Source organism: Anas platyrhynchos, chromosome 5, assembly GCF_047663525.1.
Source record: "Anas platyrhynchos isolate ZD024472 breed Pekin duck chromosome 5, IASCAAS_PekinDuck_T2T, whole genome shotgun sequence".
Lineage (NCBI taxonomy): Eukaryota > Metazoa > Chordata > Aves > Anseriformes > Anatidae > Anas > Anas platyrhynchos.
In genome coordinates, this window is record NC_092591.1 from 35,643,672 (window position 1) to 35,662,583 (window position 18,912).

The 18,912-nt window shown below is 46.4% G+C and overlaps 1 protein-coding gene across 2 annotated transcripts in view; it reads right to left on the reverse strand.

Moving 5' to 3' along the window:
* Positions 1 to 18,912, reverse strand: part of RGS6 (regulator of G protein signaling 6) — a 275,173-nt gene that overhangs the window by 8,962 nt on the left and 247,299 nt on the right. Inside the window, exons 21-22 of one of the 2 annotated variants that reach the window (XM_072038829.1) lie at positions 16,446 to 16,535; positions 8,356 to 8,409 (exon numbers count right to left, since the gene is read on the reverse strand). In XM_072038829.1, the coding sequence (XP_071894930.1) occupies positions 8,356 to 8,409; positions 16,446 to 16,535 (144 nt within the window). Of the gene's footprint in view, positions 1 to 426; positions 8,410 to 16,445; positions 16,536 to 18,912 lie in introns of those variants that run through there. The other variant, XM_072038830.1, reaches the window with a different exon arrangement.

The window sequence follows — 18,912 nt, forward strand, 5'->3', positions numbered from 1 at the left end:
CAGGCAGATAGCCCAGGCTGTGTCTCAGCAGAGAGAAGCAGCTTAGTGGTGCTTGAGAACCTGCCCTGCGATGTGCACCATCCCCAGTTATCTTGCAAGGACCTTCTAGATGTCAGCACATCCTTTTTTTGGCCTCCTCCCTTCCCTATTACCAGCCCAGAACAGTTCCCATCCTGGGGACATCTGAGTACCCAAACTTCGGGACTTTGCTGGGGCAAACACCCTACTGCTATGCAGTAATGGGTGGCTGTGGAGCTGGCTGCACTACAGCCCTTCCACCCCACAGCCATCCCCAGCAGCACGCTTGGTCCCACACACGATGTGTTGGTAATTGGCAACATTCTCTACAAAGCAGAAATTCCTTTTACCTGTTCCTAGTATTCAGCTGCTAAATCACTGCAGCTAGGATACAATGGTGTAGTAAGGTGCTTTTTTCAAGCCATCCTACAAAATACCCTCCCTGTATGTTGCTGGTCCAGCTCTCGGGCAGGGTGTGATTCTATTTTTCTCCTCGTGTGCAAGGGACTCGGTTTGTGTAACTCCCTTCAGTCAGACTGGGAACCAGATGTCTAAATAACGTGCATGGTCAGAGGAAAATAGAAATACCGCTGAAGTATCAAACCCCTCTGGGATATCAGAACAAGCATGGCTGAAATCACAGCGGGGTCTAAGCCCTTTCTCCCCCCAAAACCCTTGCTAAGGCCGTGATTCAGTGTCTGCAGCTAGAACTGTCTGGCATGGGGAAGGTACAGTTTTATCCTTTTTTTTTTTTTTTGCATGTAGCTGGAATAAAAGGCAGTAAATGCATAGTAAGTATATCCTGAACTCCACACAGTGCCTTTTGTCCAGAAGGATCCCAAAGACTGTACACACAGGGATCACTCACCCACGGCAGGAGCGCAGCGACCTCTGGGGCTAAGGCAGCTGCTGTTCTGCACCAGCAGTGCCCCACAGCACTGTTTTAAGAATGGGAAGTGAAGAGAAACTTATCCATGGGAAATGATGAACACTTATCTTTTCGAGGAGACCTGCACACAGCACAGACACGCGACATGCATACAGGACATGCAACCCACTGTTTCCCAATCCGAGAGCGTGCAGCACAACCCCGTACAGCGCATGCATCGTACAGGGAGGGCACTGCACTGACACCAGGAAGAGACGTGATGCATTCCAGCATGCAGCCATGAGTTTTTGTGTGCTCTGTACACCCCATGCCCACGGCCCTCCGCAGGCTCAGGTACCGGCTAGTTACTGCACACAACAGATGACAAGTTGTGAATGCAGACTGGATCCCCTCGTGCCTCAGGTACATGCTGGTGCTTCCCCCCCCCGTGTAACACAGCTATCTCTTTCCCAGTAAAAGCCAGCATTAGCTAATGACTGGAGTGCTGGAGCAAGCAAATTTTCTTTTAGAGCAAAGTATCATCCAAAGATAAAAATAACCGTTTTCCAGATGGCTTTTCTTGGTGCCAAATCTAAGAAACTTTGGCATCCATCCCTACATCCTTCCTTCTAGCTGTCTGTTCCTGACACCCATTTCATCAGCATCTCAGGGTATCACCTTCTTCTACTATCCACAGTTTATCTGACTTTATTCTCTAACTTAAACTTTTGGCTTTATTACATTGCAGGTCATAAATACGTTCCGTGCCCTCAAACGCAGTTATCTCTTTATGCAATTAGGTAGAGCTGCAGAAATGAAAAAGTGGAAAAGCTGGTAAGTATGTCACAGTTCTATGAGATTATCGAGGACCCAGTTAAAAAGAGAGTCCTGATGATATCAGGCAGCAGCTCCTCCTCCAGCCTTATGCCTTCTCCACTATGCTCATGGTTAGTTCTTGTAATACATCACAGTGCTAAATATCACACAGTTCACCTGAGAAAGGTAAGATCCTATCAAGACATTTTACATGTATGACACCATGCTCATGAATTAAGAATAGGGACCAGGACAGCCAGAGCGTGACTTGGACTCTGATCCAACAGCAGACAAAAGGAGAGGACATACATGTAAAAACCAGGACAGCAGGAGACAGCAGCAGTAGCCAAGGGATGAAAACAAAAATTGGGAATGGGGGAAATTGGCATCAAGGAGAAACAAAGGTAACAAGATGGAGCTGGAAAATACTGCTGAGAGCATCTAGGAATGGACAGCCATGCAGGCAGGACAGACACTGAGGCTACCATAGCTGCATAATGCAAGGGCACAGATAAACATGGAGCTGAAACTAAGCACGGGACTTCAGGTTTGCAGAGTACTGTGGGTTCACTACGCTGAATCATGATGCACTTACGGGTCTAAGCCAAGAATAGTTCAGCATGAAATAGCCAAAAGATACCGGAAAACTAAAGCAGAGGAATTGCTCCTGTGAAAATGCCAGTTTGCATCACTGCAAGGAGGAGGGCACTTCAGACGCCAGGCAGAAATATCAAATATACCAAACACAGATCAAAATACAGGAATCTCCAGTCATATTCTTGTACCTGGAAAACTCATCCCTGCATGAGAAGCCATGGTGGGGTACTGGCTTCACAGTCCCCAGGGATGTATGTGTGGGACTCTGCCCACAAGGCTCCTGGAGGAGAATACAAAACTGCCCAGCTGCTGCAGGCACAAGGACTTACAGCAGCTCCTGCTGACCAGCCGCTGCCTGTTGCCGACTGCAGTTCTGTCTCATATGGTTAATGAAGCTGAGCCTCTCTGTCGATTCAGTTATTCACCTATGCCTGGGAACAGAGACAATCTTCGGTCTTCATTGACTTGCTGTCCTGCACAAAATGCTCCATCCATAATGTCCAAGATTCTTTAAATGAAAGCTCATTAGAGAACTTCTATTCTTGTAATCCTAACCTACAGTCGGCTCCTCACGCAGCCCAAACACAGACCACCTCTTCCTTCACCTTATTCTCTTGCTGCAGTGAGCTGAATTTACCACCTGGAAAAGCTCCCTGCTTCTTCATACCCAATTCCTTGGTACATTTCACAGCGCATCACTTTTCTCTATCTGGTGTCTTCTATTGTGCTGACTTTCAAATAAATTTCCCGACTCTCTTAGTCTCACTACATACACACATTTCCTCTAGGATGTACCAGGAGGACTCCTTTTCCTATTAACTATTGCACTTATGAACTGTAACAATGAAAGATAAAACACAGGCAGCTATGCAAGCGGCTATGACACACCTCTACAAATCACACCGCAGCATAGGCTGCACTGGCCTACTATTGCTCATGGAAGGAGGCAGCACAAAGAAAACAGGTAAGGGTACCCTACAGACTCCATTCTGTAGCCAGAAGTCTGCCATTTGCCTTTTTGGTCCCCCACAGCAGCTGCTGGTTTCTCCTGGGAGCTGCCAGCTCCTGCTACTGCTCGGGCTGAGGTCCACGGGGGACTCTGCCAGCAAACACCTCCCCTCTGCCAGGCTGAACCACTCTTCTTTTATACTCCATCAGTGGAAGAGGCACACAGGAGCTCTTATATCAGACGTTATAGAAATTCCAGGTAAACCCTGTATGCCTGATCTGTTAACTCTCTTGTCCATTAAAGCACGTAGGTTGAGAACTCTGGTGCTCTCAAAAGCTGTGTGAGTGCCTTTTGTTCATAAACAAATGTGAGTTGGGAATAAAATGCGGAAATCTGTTCAGTACTGGGTTAGTGCTTTGACACTGCGTTGGAAACTTAGACACTGGTTTACTTACGGAGGAAACTCCTTCCTTGAAATATTACAGTTTTAGGAAAGTTTGAAATCAAGTCTGAATATCACTGCCCAGGTTTATCTTTTGAAGGTACCCGCTGAGGCTGGTATCAATTGGTTTAATCATTTTATTGCTGGAGTAACCATTGCTGCTTTAGAGTGAAACCTCTACATGCTGCAAGGTGTGACAAAGGAAAATAATAATAAACCCTCCTGTTTTCCCACTCATTAAATGTAAATGACCACCAGCACAAGTTAGGCAGAGACTTGGTGGCTTCTTCTGCAAGACAAGAACGCCATTGGTTTCCCTAAATGTACTCATTAAAATATATTTTCCTTCTACTCTTGGCCCTGAAGGATCATCTCAGCTTATGAGAACTAAGCTTCTGTCTATCTGATTATTAAATCATTCCTAAAGCAGATGGGAAACTACAGTGGTTTAAACAGCTAGGCTGAGACTGCATAGCTAAAAATAGGGTAGCAGGCTCCTTTTAATTAGTAAGATGATCAAATATGACAGAAGAGGAAGATGTAGATATATGGATTTGTGTGTATGTGTGTCTTTAAAATTAAGTTATTACCTCAATACCAGGTATTATTTATAACATATATGATACATGATGTCTGATTTTTATGATGCCATTTATCTTCACTTGGAAGAGAAGACAGACTAACTCTGCTTTCATAATGTCAATCTTTGCTATATTCAAAAGGAAAATCGTAATAAGATAAACCTGCCACCATGTGCAGTGCCATCATTTTTTAAATGAGGTGGATTAGTAAGTGCTCTGGTGCAACAGACTGTCAGATCTCAAACGTGCCGCCCAGAGCGAGCAGAGCTGCCTCAGATCAATCCTGCCCTGTCTCTCCTGAAGCACGCAGAAGAGCCGATCCAGCTCTGCATCTGAGACTTCACACACAGCAGCAGGCACAGGGCTGAAGCGGTCAAAGACTGCTGTATCTACTCTACCATTGCACTGCCCACCTATTTTTGAGGATTCCTCAAAGCCTGAAGAGGGAAGAAAAGATATTTGCCAGCCCTCTGCTCCTGCAGTGCTGAGCAATGTGTGCCTTGTAGGGTTGTGCTCCATCACACAGAAGCGGCCCTTCAGTGCCCAACAGATTGCCACTTGTGACATTTGGTCCTGAGGCTGCATGTCTGCCACCCTGGGCCTCCCTGGCAAAATCTGTCTGTCTGTCCTGGTCAACGCAAACCAGATAACACCTGGCACCCAGAAAGATTTGGTGCAAAAACTTGGTGTGTTCGTCAGTCTGATTTTTTTCACTTCAGAGGAGAAGATTGACTTTCTAAGGAGCCTGGCATGTTCTGCCTATAAACAGGTCTCAGCTGATACAGAAAGCTCCCTGCACACACAGCATCATCAACAAGGGGCCCAAAGCAATCCAACCCCACCTCCACCAGGCTGCTCTGGTCCTACTTCACCTCCATGGTTAGTGTAACTGGGTTCCCCAAATTTGAGTAAAATGATGCAAAAGGAAACTGTAAGATCATAAGATTTGTTTCCCTGTGTTGCTTGTCACAGGTAAAAAGTTATAGCAGATTGAAAAAAACAGTAACTGCTTTATTTGAAGGAACAATGAGGTAAAGATTATTTGGGGGAGATTTCAATAGACCTGAGGTGCCAGAGTGCCACAGGAAACAATAACTTATTGATGCTGGAAGAGAATTTGCTCCATATTTTAAAACCTATTTTGAATATCCTTATAATCTTACTAATTGTCAAGGTGGTGCAGAAAGAACAAACACAGCATGGCCACTTTACTCTCCACTGTAAGCATCTGGGAGCTATTACTCAACGAATCATTTCCTGATGCTTTTCCTAAATGGTGTTTGTCTTCAAATTTTATTCTCACAATCCACATTTAAATTGTGAAGTTCACATTCAACCTACCTGAAAGTTTACATTTTTATCTAGAACCAAAGTTCCTGGAACTCTGAAATCCCACCCCAAATTTTGTGTTATATTTTGACTGCCAGTGCTGAATCCTGTGCAGCCACTCAGGCCTGGGCCTGGCAGCCGGCAGCTGCCCCAGGAGGCCGCACGTTTGCCCAGGCCCCGAGCATCACCAGGTGCAGGACCTCTCATACAGGACCAGGCCTTTGGTGACCCCAGCTCAGTCATTTCCCCAAATGCTGGGTCACACACCACAGTCAAATCTGGAAATTTCTTGGGGGCCTACTACGGTCTCCCCATGCCAAACTGTGCGTAGCCTGGAGGCGGCCTGGTTGCACAGGCAGTTAATGGTGCAGCCACCCTGGCAGCCACCACATCCCGCCGATGGCTTCTAAAGACAAATAAATTCAAGCCCTGGCTGTTTTGGGTGTTCTGCTGACAGCCACCACAGGAAATCTGACCTATTCTATTTGTGAAACAGGCTTAGGGCTCCCAGCCCAGCCTCAAGCACATGCTTAACTTCAGCCTCCCTGACACGAACTGAATTGCTTCACTCCTGCGCAGCCGGGGACTGCAGTGCATTTCGGAGAACTAGAGCATGTAGAATTAACTTTGTCTTAATTTGGGTCTCCTGAGTAGGTGATAAAGTTACTGCTTTGGTAATGCTGGCCTCTGAGGAGATCACGACGTGCCAACAAGGCAACTTTTTTTCTCATCTAATGGTAGTGAAAAACTGTCATTATGCAAAGTATAAAAATTCCAGACCGTTCCTAGTTCTTGTGGCTACTGTGTCATCACAGGATGATATTTTATATCTGTATTAAGAAAAGTGAAAGAAAATGTTTACAGTATGCTAGCCAATACGACAAAAATTAACTAAAGGGCAGACCAATCTACAACAATTACCTTTACAGGTACATTATAATTCTGCCCTCCCAAACTGTGGCTTTCATGCTGCCCTTCAAATCAAATTTAAGAGAAAAATCTGGTCTTGGCAGTGTTGCTATAAACTCAGCCAGCCTAGTAAAGTGAGAGTTACTCTTCTATTTGGTGAATCTGGGAGCAGAATTTACCACTCAGTGTAAATATTTCTGCATAGTTTGTTTAGAAAAAAAAAATCTTGTCTGCTCCTCTTCTGGCAAACTCTTAGAAAGTAGTAAATATGCAGATGGGCATAGTGATATATTTTGTATCAACATATTTTAAATGTGTGCATATGCATTAGCTATATAAATACATTCCTCAGGAAGCCTGCCAGTGGATATACTACAAAGCTCTACATTTGTTTTCCTTGTGCAGTTAGTATGGCAGCATCAGAAAGAACCCCTCCAGGCTTATCTGCTATATAATAGCTCACACTTACCTGTGCAGCTCCCCCTTTTCTATTTGGATGTACAAATGCTTTATATTTGTACACTGTCTGTGCATATAAAATGTATATATATATAAACATACATAAATACACCCACAAATGCAAGCATATGTACCGTATATACATATAGCCCAATACCTTCATTATAAAGTTGTTATAATGCCATGACAAGGTTTATGAACTTTCTACAAAATATTGTTCTGTACAGTAGCATATACAGGAATCAACCCCATGACGACTCTGCTGTCCAGGTAACACCTTACAGCTAATGATGGGCGATACACAAACATCAAAGCAGTATGCCAAAAGCATGTGCTGTATCAAGTCAAAGTGTACTTGATACTGAGCAGTACTAGAGTGACTGACCCAGCTGCTGTCTTCAGTGCTAGCTCTTTGCCACCCCATGCACACAGCTTGTTGCATCCTGCACCCTTCCCCTGCCTCTGTCCTCCCTTCCCAATGAGCCAGCTGCACTACTGCACAGCTGGACACCCCAGGGAGGACAGGCACACCCCAGAATATACACACCATGCTGGGACCAGCAGTAGGCATCAAACATTGCCCCCTTTTTCATCTGTTCCCTGAGACGAATTCCTGAAAGCAAGCAGGAGGAGAGTGTCTTGCCCACACCTGGGGTCCTTCTCTGGGGGCTAACACAGAGCCCTGGCAGTGCCCAACATACCCCATGCTGTAGCACTCTTCTAGAGCAGGACGAACTCTCTCACTGCCCAAGTGGCTGGAGGTTGGAGTCTGGTGAAGGACAAGAGGAGAGGACACCTGTCTGCTGCCTCTGAGGTCCCACCGTCCCCTTATCTAAGCTGTTTAACAGTATCACATTTCTCACTGTCACTGCACTCCTTCTTGGGTGTCACTACCATGGTAGTCAAAGGGTATCGCCCATCATTATTTACGCGAGCACTGACAGCGTGGGCAGCTGAAGGAGCATCTGCAGTGCTGTGGGTGGCTATGTATGTGCATATACACAGGGAGCATGAACCATGCACGGAGGTCAACATGGATCTTTTGCAATGGCACTACTAGAACCATGCTCTTCTACTTCACTGTGCAAGGAAAAGCCACAACAAATACTGTAGTGGGAAGGCAGCAAAGAGACATCCTTCCATTTAACTCAGGACAAAAATCAATTTGCTTTTGCAATGACGATTAGCTAGAATGAGCATCGTGATGGAATTCTGCTCCCACCCCCGCTTTTCAGAGCTGCTATTTAGATGAGCTACAGTACTAAAAGAGAAGCTGCAAAGATGCTATCTGCAAAAATAAAAGATGAAGTAAGTTAAGCATCCGCATTCCCCCCAATGAAAAATGAAGTTCTGAGGAAAGAGAGGAGGGAAAAGAAAAGGAACTTACCACGCTGCGAGTGAACTTTTCTAGAGAAGTTCTACGACCTTGCTCATTCTCTGGCTTAATGGGGAAAAAAGTGGGGAGAAAAAAATACAGAAAAAAAAACCCTTCAGCTTAAATGCAGTTTTTCAAAACAGCAGCAAAATATGAGGAAGCAGCAAGAAGAAAAAGTTGTAAAAAAAGTAAAAACCAGTAATCAATGTTTGCAGCAGCAAACATAAGAAACCAAAACCCCCTACAGAATGAGACATCACTACTTCTACTCTTGGAGAATGTCACCTTTTCTCCTGTGAGTTTTTTGAACGCTTCAAACAGCGTCTGTGCATTGCCGTGTCTCACAGCTATTGGTATTGATTTCTTGTTCATTGAATTTTCCTTCTGTAGCTGTTTGAGCTGGGACCTCTGATTCTGGTTAACATCTGCCAAACAGCTGATTGGAGGCTCCCATCTACTTGTTTAGAGAGATGAAAAAACACACAGTCACTTTTACAACATTAAAAAGCAATGTGTGAGTGAATACAGTGCTGGAAGGAAAATCCTGCTGAACTCATTGCCAGGGAACCTATACATTCCTCTATTAACCCAGAGGATAGAAGCAGATTTCCAATACATTTCCCTACTTCAAACCATAAGGCAGCATATGTATGTCTGTGCAAGGCCGTGGAAAGACACACACAAATTTAGGGCACTGCTACGTTTGTATCTAGAGAATGGGACTATTGATATGCAAGAAGATATTCAACTTCACTGTGAGAAGACAAGCGTATGTATCATGGCTTTATTAAAGTATCCCTGAGAAGGTTGCTCACTGCTGCGCTTCATTCATTTGGCACAAGGGAGATCTAATTGTCACTAACAAGGAAGAACTAAATAATTTATTGGCATGTTTGTTGGCATATCTAATAGAAAAAAATGCTATGGAGAAGAGTAAGAAACTCAATAACATGAAGAAAAGCTTATTGCAGTCAGAAAACTGTGAGCATTGGCAATTTCCAAGAGAGAAAATTATTTGAATATGGTGAGTCAGTGAAACGGAGATGATAAGATGGAAGTAAAACTGAAATGAGGGGGATAAGGAACTACTTTTAAAGGAAAGCCACCGTGGTGCATGGTGCATGACACTGCACTGGAAATAAGTGCTGCACTCCAGCTCCTCAGAGGGGCCCACCCACCACAACATCTGCCACGGCTTCAGATGTTCAGCAACAACCCCCAAGAGAAAGCACTCGAGCACAAACAGGTAGCGAAGATGTAAGGAAGCCAGAAATGTATCAGATAAATTGGATGAAAACTTGTGCTGGGGAGTCTAGGCAAAGCCTTTTGATTCTGCTTCGTTACAGCCGCCATTAACAGCACCTCTCTGGTGTCCACAAGATGGGTCTGAAGGCCCAGGCAGAGGTGCGCCTGATTCTGCCTGGTGGGTCACCAGAAACAAGAGCAGAGCACAAAGCCATTTTGAGACCAGAAGAAGCAGTCAAGCAGTCTCCCTGCTTAGAGCCATTTGAGAAAGCCACAACTTCAGCTCTGGTGTCCCAGAAGTGTTACTGAAAGTGAAAGCTAGAGGTGCTACAAGGACAGATTTTTAGAGCTGCCGAGTGACTTGATTAGACTGTTTTAAAGCATACTGAAACATTTAACAGTAAGGACAACATTTCTGTAGGGATAGAAGTAATCTGAGCTTACTCGATACCAAAGTTCACACATGAGGCTTGTAGCACCACTTCCAGAAACCTATTTAAAACTCGTCAGATGAGGGCTTTGTAACAAAGATGACATAAAATGGCGGCTGCAGATCCAAAGGAGAGGGGCTGCTCCTTACACCTTGCCTCTGACTACCAAGGTGGATAGAGATGTGTGAGAAAGGAGGAATGGGGAATGCTGCCTGGCCCCTACCACAGGCATGGGGTGTGCTGTCCTGTTGGCTCACCTGCACCACCAGCAGCCATTAAAAATTCACCACAAGACAGCAGAAGAGGCTGATGAGGTCCCCTGGGAAGAGCCCCATGCAGAGACCTCTGTCAGGGAGCTAGAGGAAAAGCTGAGGGCAATCACTTTCAGCAGTGCTGTTATCGCGATCAAGCTTGGCTTTCCCTGTGGATGCAGCACCTCCAGGCTGCCCCATATCATGGCTCTGGGGCCACGGGGACCTGACATCAGCTCTGTGTGGCAGACGTCACTTCAGCCAATGCTGAGGAGAGAGCCAAGGCACGTGTCAAGGGACAAAGCAGGCTCTGTGGCTGGTGGGGAGGCAGTAACATACCCTGGCTGCCACCAGAGCACAATTACACTCAGGAAAAGAAACACCTGGACAGAAGAGCCTCTGCCAGGCTCCCAGACAGACCAAGGCACTTGCATACTGCAGCATCACGTTGCTGCAGGCTGAAAACAGGCATCTAGCCCAGCAGTATTTTAAAGTGGAGCTTTGGAGTGCACAGGGCACAAAGGAAAGCAAGCTGATGAAGCTGGTCTGTGCTGCACCCCTGCACCTGCTGCTGAAATTCAGTGGTTTTGCTTTTGCTGCCAGCAAGGTGATGCAGCTTCCCACCAAGCAGTAACGCAGGGCAGCGGTCTTCAAGGATGATGAGCACCTTGCTGGGTGCCAAGACCTTGTCCAGCACAGGTGGTCACGCCTGAGGCTGTTTTCCTACCACAACTGAGGACATGTGTGGGGAAGCAGGCATGGATTGCCCCAGATCACTGAGGAGCTCCACAGAAGGTGCCTGCAAGCACACACTGCACCAACCCCGCACCTTTGGCATGGGGACAGCAGGCTGGGACCAGCTGAACGTGTGGAAAACCCATTGCCATAGCATCCAGCTCTGAGTCAAGGCGTGACATTTTCTAATAAAATAAAAAGCAGCTGAGGCTGGTTGGCTGCAGAGCGAGGAGCTGGCACGAGCAGATTTCCTGGCACCGGGTGTGGGTGCTGGTGCAGGCTCCCCAGCTTCACCTGCCTGCATCTCTCCAGCACAGGGAAGGAAATTTAAAAATAAACTAAAAAGAAGAGAAAAATAAAAGAAAAAGAGGAAAAGAGACCAAGTCAGATGTTTTTCAGCCCTGCGAACACATCTCGGGTCCAGTGCAGGAAGTGTCTGATGAGGCTGCGGACCCCGGAGCTGCAGCACACCAGCAGCGTTAGCACAAGCACACACCGCGACCGCAAAGTGCCCAGGCAGAGAAACATGTGCACGGCCAAGGTCAGGCAGTCCTCGTGGGTGCCGAAAGGAAAGGGGCCGTCCTCGCCAGCAAACACACCAACAAGCTCTACCAGCTAATGACAAAGGACGTGAGTATTTAGGCAAAATATGAAACCCCCACCCCCACTGCAGATGAAAACATCTCAGCCCAGGAAGGTACAGAAAAACAGATCTTGCTAATTAGCCATTCGCTAATTATTGACCATCTCCTCCGAGTTTTCCTTTTTCCACGATTAATTATTTATCCAACCATCCCAATTTTAAGTTCCTTTGTGCAGATTCTGCTGGCACAGGGCAGCGTAAGTAGAAAATCTTATGAAAACCAGCTGACACTGATTACTAAAAGTAATTAGGAGAAAATTGCTCAGCATCTTTATAACATTCAAGCCGAGTCCTGTCGCTGAATCAAACTGGCCATGTGTGCCCTGATGGGACTGAGGAAGGGACAGAATCTGCAGTAGGAAGCTAAATGGACAATACAGAGCACTCAGGACAGAGGCTCTGGATAAAAACAGTGCTTCAAAAAGCATGTGCTAAAAATGCAGCTAAAAATGCTCACTGCATGAAGCTCCTAGCCATTGCCTTGCTGACATTTTTTTTTTTTTTTTTGCCAGGGATTTGAATAAGGGTAAGAAAATGCATCCAAGAGCTTGGTCTTCTGAACTGCAGGTCTGCAGAAATCCCTTCTTCCCTCCCAGGATTCACTTCGTTGGCTATTGAAGGAGAAAAATGCGTGTTGCAGAAAGGCGATGCTGCACAAGAGTGAAGGATGGATAATCACTTCCCTGACACCGGCTCAGGAGAAGGCCAGAATCAGGTCCCCAGCTTCTCAGGCAGCCATTTACGCCTGTCCAATGTGAGGAAGCGAAGGGCACGGACAATGCTACCAAATGGCTGGAACAGCAGCTTGCATCTGCTCTGTGTTTATGAACACAGGACCCGAGCCAGCTGGTGAGGAAAGTAACACACCAAGCCAAGCAAATACCAACCTGTGCTTCCCCTGGTGCGATGGAGCTCACTCCTGTGACTTTGCAGCCCTTCTGGGATGCTCTCCTGCCTGCAGGAGGCTGCCCCGTGCCAGGCAGTTAGGAACACCGGAGCCGTGACAGCTCAGCTACTGCTCAAGCTGGCAGCTAACGTGGAGATGCCCACCAGCATCATGACTTCACCTTGCTTTCATGCACAGTAATAGAAAGCAGCTCGAGGTCTTTTCTGCTCCTTTCACAGAATCAGAGAATCATCTAGGTTGCAAAAGACCTTCAAGATCATGAAGGCCAAGTGTCAGCCTGATCTACTCAGTCCCATCACTAAGCCATGTCCCTTAGTGCCCTGTCTCCCTTCTCCAGCACCTTGCAGAGCACACATCTGGCTGGTCCTTCACCAGTAACAAAGCCCCTGTGCACCTCCACCCCTTCCCAGATGCACTAACGAACCTACACTGCTCTTTGCCCAGGGAATAAATCCCTGCTCTGTGGCCAAGCTGCCCAGCCCAAACTCCTTGCCCTGAGTGAGGCGGTTTGTCACAGCACACGTTCCTGCACAAGGCTCGCTGCCTTCTCAGGATGTTCAGCCACCACTCTGGCTAGCAGGGAGGAGGGCAGGGGCAGTGCAGAGGTCCATTACCTGCTGCGAGGCAGTCTGCATTGCATGCTATCAGCAGAAACAGGAGCAGGGCAATGCTCGACGCTTGCCAGCACAAGAGGGGCATGATGTTCAGATACACAAATAAAAGGCAAGGAGTTGGCTGGGGATCTCAGCACCGTCCAGCCCTTGGCTGTGGAGGTGGCTGCTTCCAGCAGCCCCGTGCCTTCTGCCTTGTTGCAGGGCGAGGCTGGCACGGAGGCAGTGAGTACAGGTCAGGCCAGGCTCTCGGCCCTTCCTTCCTCATCCCCCTCAGCTCCCTCCTGGCAGGGGAGGAAGGCTTCTGTGTGGGACAGGGAGTTACACCCAGCTCTTCTCTTCTCCAGCACGCTGCTTCCAATCACGCCCGTGCTGGAGGCCAATCTCATGCTCCCTGCTGAGCACCATGAATCTGCAGGACTGAGGCCAATGGTATTGTGGTTGTTTGTAATAACGACACTGTGAAGAACGAAGGGGAAAAAAATAAAATAAAATGGAATAACAAAGTATGTATGTCTGCTCTGTACACAGCCTATGTCCTCCACTGTCTTGCATCAGTGGTGTCAACAATGTGTTCCTTTTATCCTCCCTGATCCTTCTCATAATTCTGTCATTGTATCTCAGTGTTGACCCACAACTTTTCCTCTTTTTCTTCCCTTCATTGCTGCACTCCCAGAGCAGGGAGTGGAAGCTCCCACATGTGCAGTTATTGTATGATGCAGAACTTATAGTGCCTTCCAAACTCCACATCTCAACAATGTCAAGAATCTTTTGAGGCATTAATTCATTAGTGCCTTGCAATGTCTCCGCTGAGCAGGTCACTCTTATTCTTCCCATTTGACAGAGAAAAGAATATGAGGCAGAGCAAAGCTGAACTTTCTTTTCCCCAAGACCACACAAGAAATAAGTGGGGGAACCAGGGGATGTGCATGGATTCTCCGGCTCCTGGCCCTGTGCTTTAGCCACATGGCCAACCTTTTCCTTTGGCCTGCCCTCACAGCTTGCCACGGCCCAGCTCTGGAGCTAAAGGACTAAATATACCAACTGATACAAACATACCTATGAAATATTTCTGCATGAATATCAAGCTACAGTCAAAAGCAAAGTTCATTTGCTTTGTGCAAGCAGCTCTTTTAGCCCAAGTCCACAATGCTGTTCCTTCAATAAGCTTATATTTAATAATAAAGCTAAGGCTATGCCATACTGGCATTGCATACAGGCAGTGTTAGGATAATATGTGTGGGCCAAGGCATACCCATGCCCCAGAGAGATGTACTTGCCAAGTCTTAAACAACTGCATTGTGTATCTACTTGCAGCAGTGAATCCAGGACATGGTGTGCAAGCCCTAAACAAAATCCTGCACCACTGCAGGCTCTGCTAGCCCGCTGTGTTTCCCTTTCCCTTCCTTCTCCTTTCCAGATATTTAGAAGAACTTTAAAGGGATGCCTCTCAAACAAACACCAAAGGCACTAAAGATCTTACCATGTACTTCAATGTATAGAAACGTCATGTTCTTTCTGTTAGCATCTCTGTACCTATGCTGCTTCAGAAATGTTCAGGTGCTCAGCACAATGCAGCATGATTGTGAAGAGCTGGATTCTAGAGTAACGTCAGTCCCCTCCTGCATGGTGTGAAGTTGGTGCACAACACATCCACACTGATCTCCTACTGCCTTTTTTTTGTGCTTTGCTATGTTTACTTGTGCACACACAGATCTTTCTAAACGAAACTCGATTCTTGCTTTCATGGCTGTGTTAACATGACGCCAAGTCCTGCTCCTCCGGCATTTTGCAGGGGGATGAGGATTTCACACTGACACATCCAGGGCTTGATCTGACAGCAGACAAGGACTGCAAAAAAAGCCTCTGGTATGAATGGGCTCAGCTGTGAGGAGAAAACTCTCCTGATTTGAAGCGCGTGAACCCTCACGTGTTCAACAGAGATTTGGGGGGAGGATGGGGATGGCACGATGTAAGCTTATGGGCTCAGAGGAAGGCAAAGGTTTTTATGCTTTATACCATCACAAGACTTTGCCTTGCACTTCCTTCTTTCCCCACAGCCTCTGAACTCTAAGTCAGGTCTAACCTTTTCAAATGTAAGCAGCACTGCTCTGTGCTGTCTCAAATCAGACATTTTGAAACACAGGGCTGACTGCTGCCCCCTGTTACCTTCCCTAATCCACCTGCCTGTAGTCCCAGGCGTAGTGAACAGAGGGGTTTGTCTCCTTTTGTCACAATACTCATGGTTTTAGGACACACAGTGACAATCAGGACAAAAATATCATTGGGATTTCATCGTATTGTGCCAATGAAATGTAATTTGGCAGCACACAGAGAATGCAGCAGAGTAACAGCAGGGAAGATGGTGATGGAAAACCCCACACTCAGGCTGCAGGTGCCAGCTTATGAGTGGTCCTGGAAATCAAACAAGAGAGAGACACATACACGTGTACATGCATGCACATGCACACACGGACACGCAGATTTATGGAAGTCAGGAGGTGCAGGAAGCATTTGAACAAAGCCACCAATGCAGAGAGCTGCAGCTTACCTCCCAGCCCCTCAGGAAGGATGGAGATGTGGGTAGGAGCTGCCACATATCTAGGTGACCGCTCCTCTGCTACTCTGAACTGGGGGTCCTGGCAGAAAGGCGGTGCTGGCAGAGCACATGCGGGCACCAGAAAAGCTAAAGAGCTCAAACCCAGTCCTCCCATGAAAAAAAGTGGCTGAAAGTCTTGATTACTGCATGGGTTGCAATTACTGCTTGTTTCCAAGGAAAAGGAAACATCTCTTGGGTGCCAAGAGCAAGTGAAAGGGAGAAAAGAAGAATGGAAATCACTACAGGGCAGTCTAGAGGTAAGGCATCCAAAGGGAAGATCACATGGGGCGGCTGGGGAGGTGAAAACCAGAAAGGGTGAAATTTGCAATTAATAGATTGATGGGTTCTGCTTCTCGTACCAGACACCATCTTTGTCATGAGGAAGAGGCAATGCAGTTTTAATTGCCTGCACTGCATTTGGGAAACAGCTGTGCAAGACAAACATCCTTTTTTTTTTTTTTTTAATTGTGGGTCATCATATTTTCTCGAAAACATATGTTGAGGCTGTGCACACGGATGCCATACCCTGTGCCCCTGGTGAGGAAAACAAAAAGTTCTTATTGCTTTCATAAATAAAATTTAAAAGAAGAGACAATATTTTCATTTTCACACTAGCAGCAAGCAGCAGGCGAGAATCAAGACGTGCAAAGAGATGCAAGCATGTCCTTTCCAACAGATACCTTCTTCTTTGCCAGCAATAAGTCCTGGTAAGCGTTTGAACGGAGGAAGCGCGCGTAGCTGTCACTCTTCATCAGCTTGTAAATGTGCTCCTGTGGGACGGGAGGAAATGAGAGACAGAGAATTGTTATCAAACCTCATTTAGACATCACAGGGATTTAAAACACAATGAATTAGAAGGAAGAGAGACTGATCAAAGTTCTAATTAAGTCTGCTATTATTGATTATGCGTGTTGTGGTGGCGTACAGGAGGTCCATCCTGGGGCAGGACCCTGCTGTGCTTGGGGCTGCATAAACACAAAGCACAAAGATGGCCCTCGCCCCAAAGGCTGGCACACATTATTCAGTAATCAGTGTTATTTTGTGAAGACTGCAACTCTCACCAGTCCCCAGATTACAAACAGGTGTCCAGCCAGACTGAAAGTACTGGGATGGCTCAAGGAGGAGGAAATAAATGTCAGAGTTTGTCCCATAGACTGGGTTGCATTTTACCACTCATAGATACTTGCGCTATCCCCCACCACTCCCCATATAGTTCACAGAGGGGAACTGATACTCGGACACATTTCGCCTCCATTTAAGACAGACACTCAAAACAAGCCAAACTGTTCATGTCCTGAAAAAGCCTCTATCTCTAGCTGACTACACATGGAGTTTATAGGCCTAGCTCAGGCGTGAACGTCTGCATCGTGTGTATAAAGTTGCATCAGATGAGTCCCTCATCACCACAGGGTCTGTTTTCTCCTCCTGAGTCAAACTGCTCTCACCAGTTTGCTCTGAGAGTACAGCACCTACGGCGTGCATCTTCAGTCTTACGAGGGCGTGTTTCACTGCAGCAGAACTGCATGCCCACTCTTTTCCATTTGCCTTGCTTAGTTTTACTTGCCTGATGAGAATCCCGTATTAGAGTCAGCTCTTCTAATTGCCCCTGGATTTGTAAACAGGTATTAGACCAAACATCAAGAAAATCAGATCACAATACTTTGGCCAAGTAAGGACCGAGAACACGCTAAGGGAACTCAAAAGAAAAACAGGCACTTTGGGTGTTTCTCTTAGACTTTACCCATGGAAGCACTTTTATAGAGTTTATGAGTTGTTTTACCCATACCGATTTATACAACACGAAATATTCTCTCCTGCCCTACGGACATTGCAGATGGAACTCTGGAAGAGGCAAACCAGGCTCAAGTCACAAAGCTTATTTCACGGTGTTAATAAGCCAAGCAGAATTCCCTTATCGTCCCCATCACGGCCGATTAGCGATGACCTGTCTGTACACAGAACTGCTTAATTCAGCTTTCTTGCACTATTCAGTGTAGAGTCAGCCCTAAGATGGACAAAACTGCCACCAGCGTTACTCAGATTCACAGTAAAATGTATCCCTCAAGCCACAGCCTGGCGTGGGACAGTTTTTAATTTCCACATTTGCTTTCAGACCTGTCAAATCCTCCTTTCTGTGAAACTATCTGAAGGATAGCACAACATTTCATGAGAGAAATGCTTGTACAAAGTCATTTAGCAAACACGACTCCTTCTCACCACAAAAAACAAACAGAAGGGAGGGCACAGCTCCACACTTATCAGCACAGAATGAGCAAAGCAGAAGCTGAGACAAGGACAGGGAAAATAACGCAAACCACGGATATGGTCAATAACAGGTTTGTATTTCTCTGGTATGAGTAAGGATTTTCAGCATCAGCTCTCTCTCAAGCACTTCAACTAGTAGAAACTCAGCATTCAGTTGATGTAAACCCAGCCACAGTGCAAACAGCTCAGCTGTATTGTTACCTCTTAAATCTCTGAAGGAGACTCCATCTCCTCCTAATAAGTTCTTTGTAATTAATTGGAAAAAAAAAAAAAAAGCTTACCACCTAACTGCATACCTAATAAGCCTTTCCTTCCTCCTTCCAGCCACCCATGGGTGACTGACAAGTAACTAGGGCAGCCACCTTGCATCCCCATCAGGAGTAAGGGCTGGAAGGGTCTCCTGAGTCTTCCTCCTCCTGGTGATCCTCCCCCACCACACCCCATACGTGCAGGGTGCCGGTGGGATGGGGTGCTGAAGTGGGGAGGAAGGAGCTGTGGGGCTGAGATGAGGCAGCAGGTGACAGAGATATCATGATTGATATTTTGATATACAGGTGATTACATTTTTGACTACCTTTGAACTCCCTGTGGTTTCTTTACCTGTGGTCAGACAGCTGGGTCTGCTCTGAAAGGCAGAGAGAATATTTTTTGAAAATAACATTAACTTTTCATTTTTGCCCAGGCAGATCACGTTAGCTGCTTTCATGTAAAGAGGAACACAGTGGAGCAGAGACTGCTGGCCATATAACCCACCGGCATGCAAGCAAAACCCATCATTCTTACTCAAGTCAAGATGCCTTCATGTACTTGACCTTAAAACAGTATAAACTCAATAGCTGACTGTTGGAAGGGGGAAAAATTACTTTGATCCTGAGATGAAAT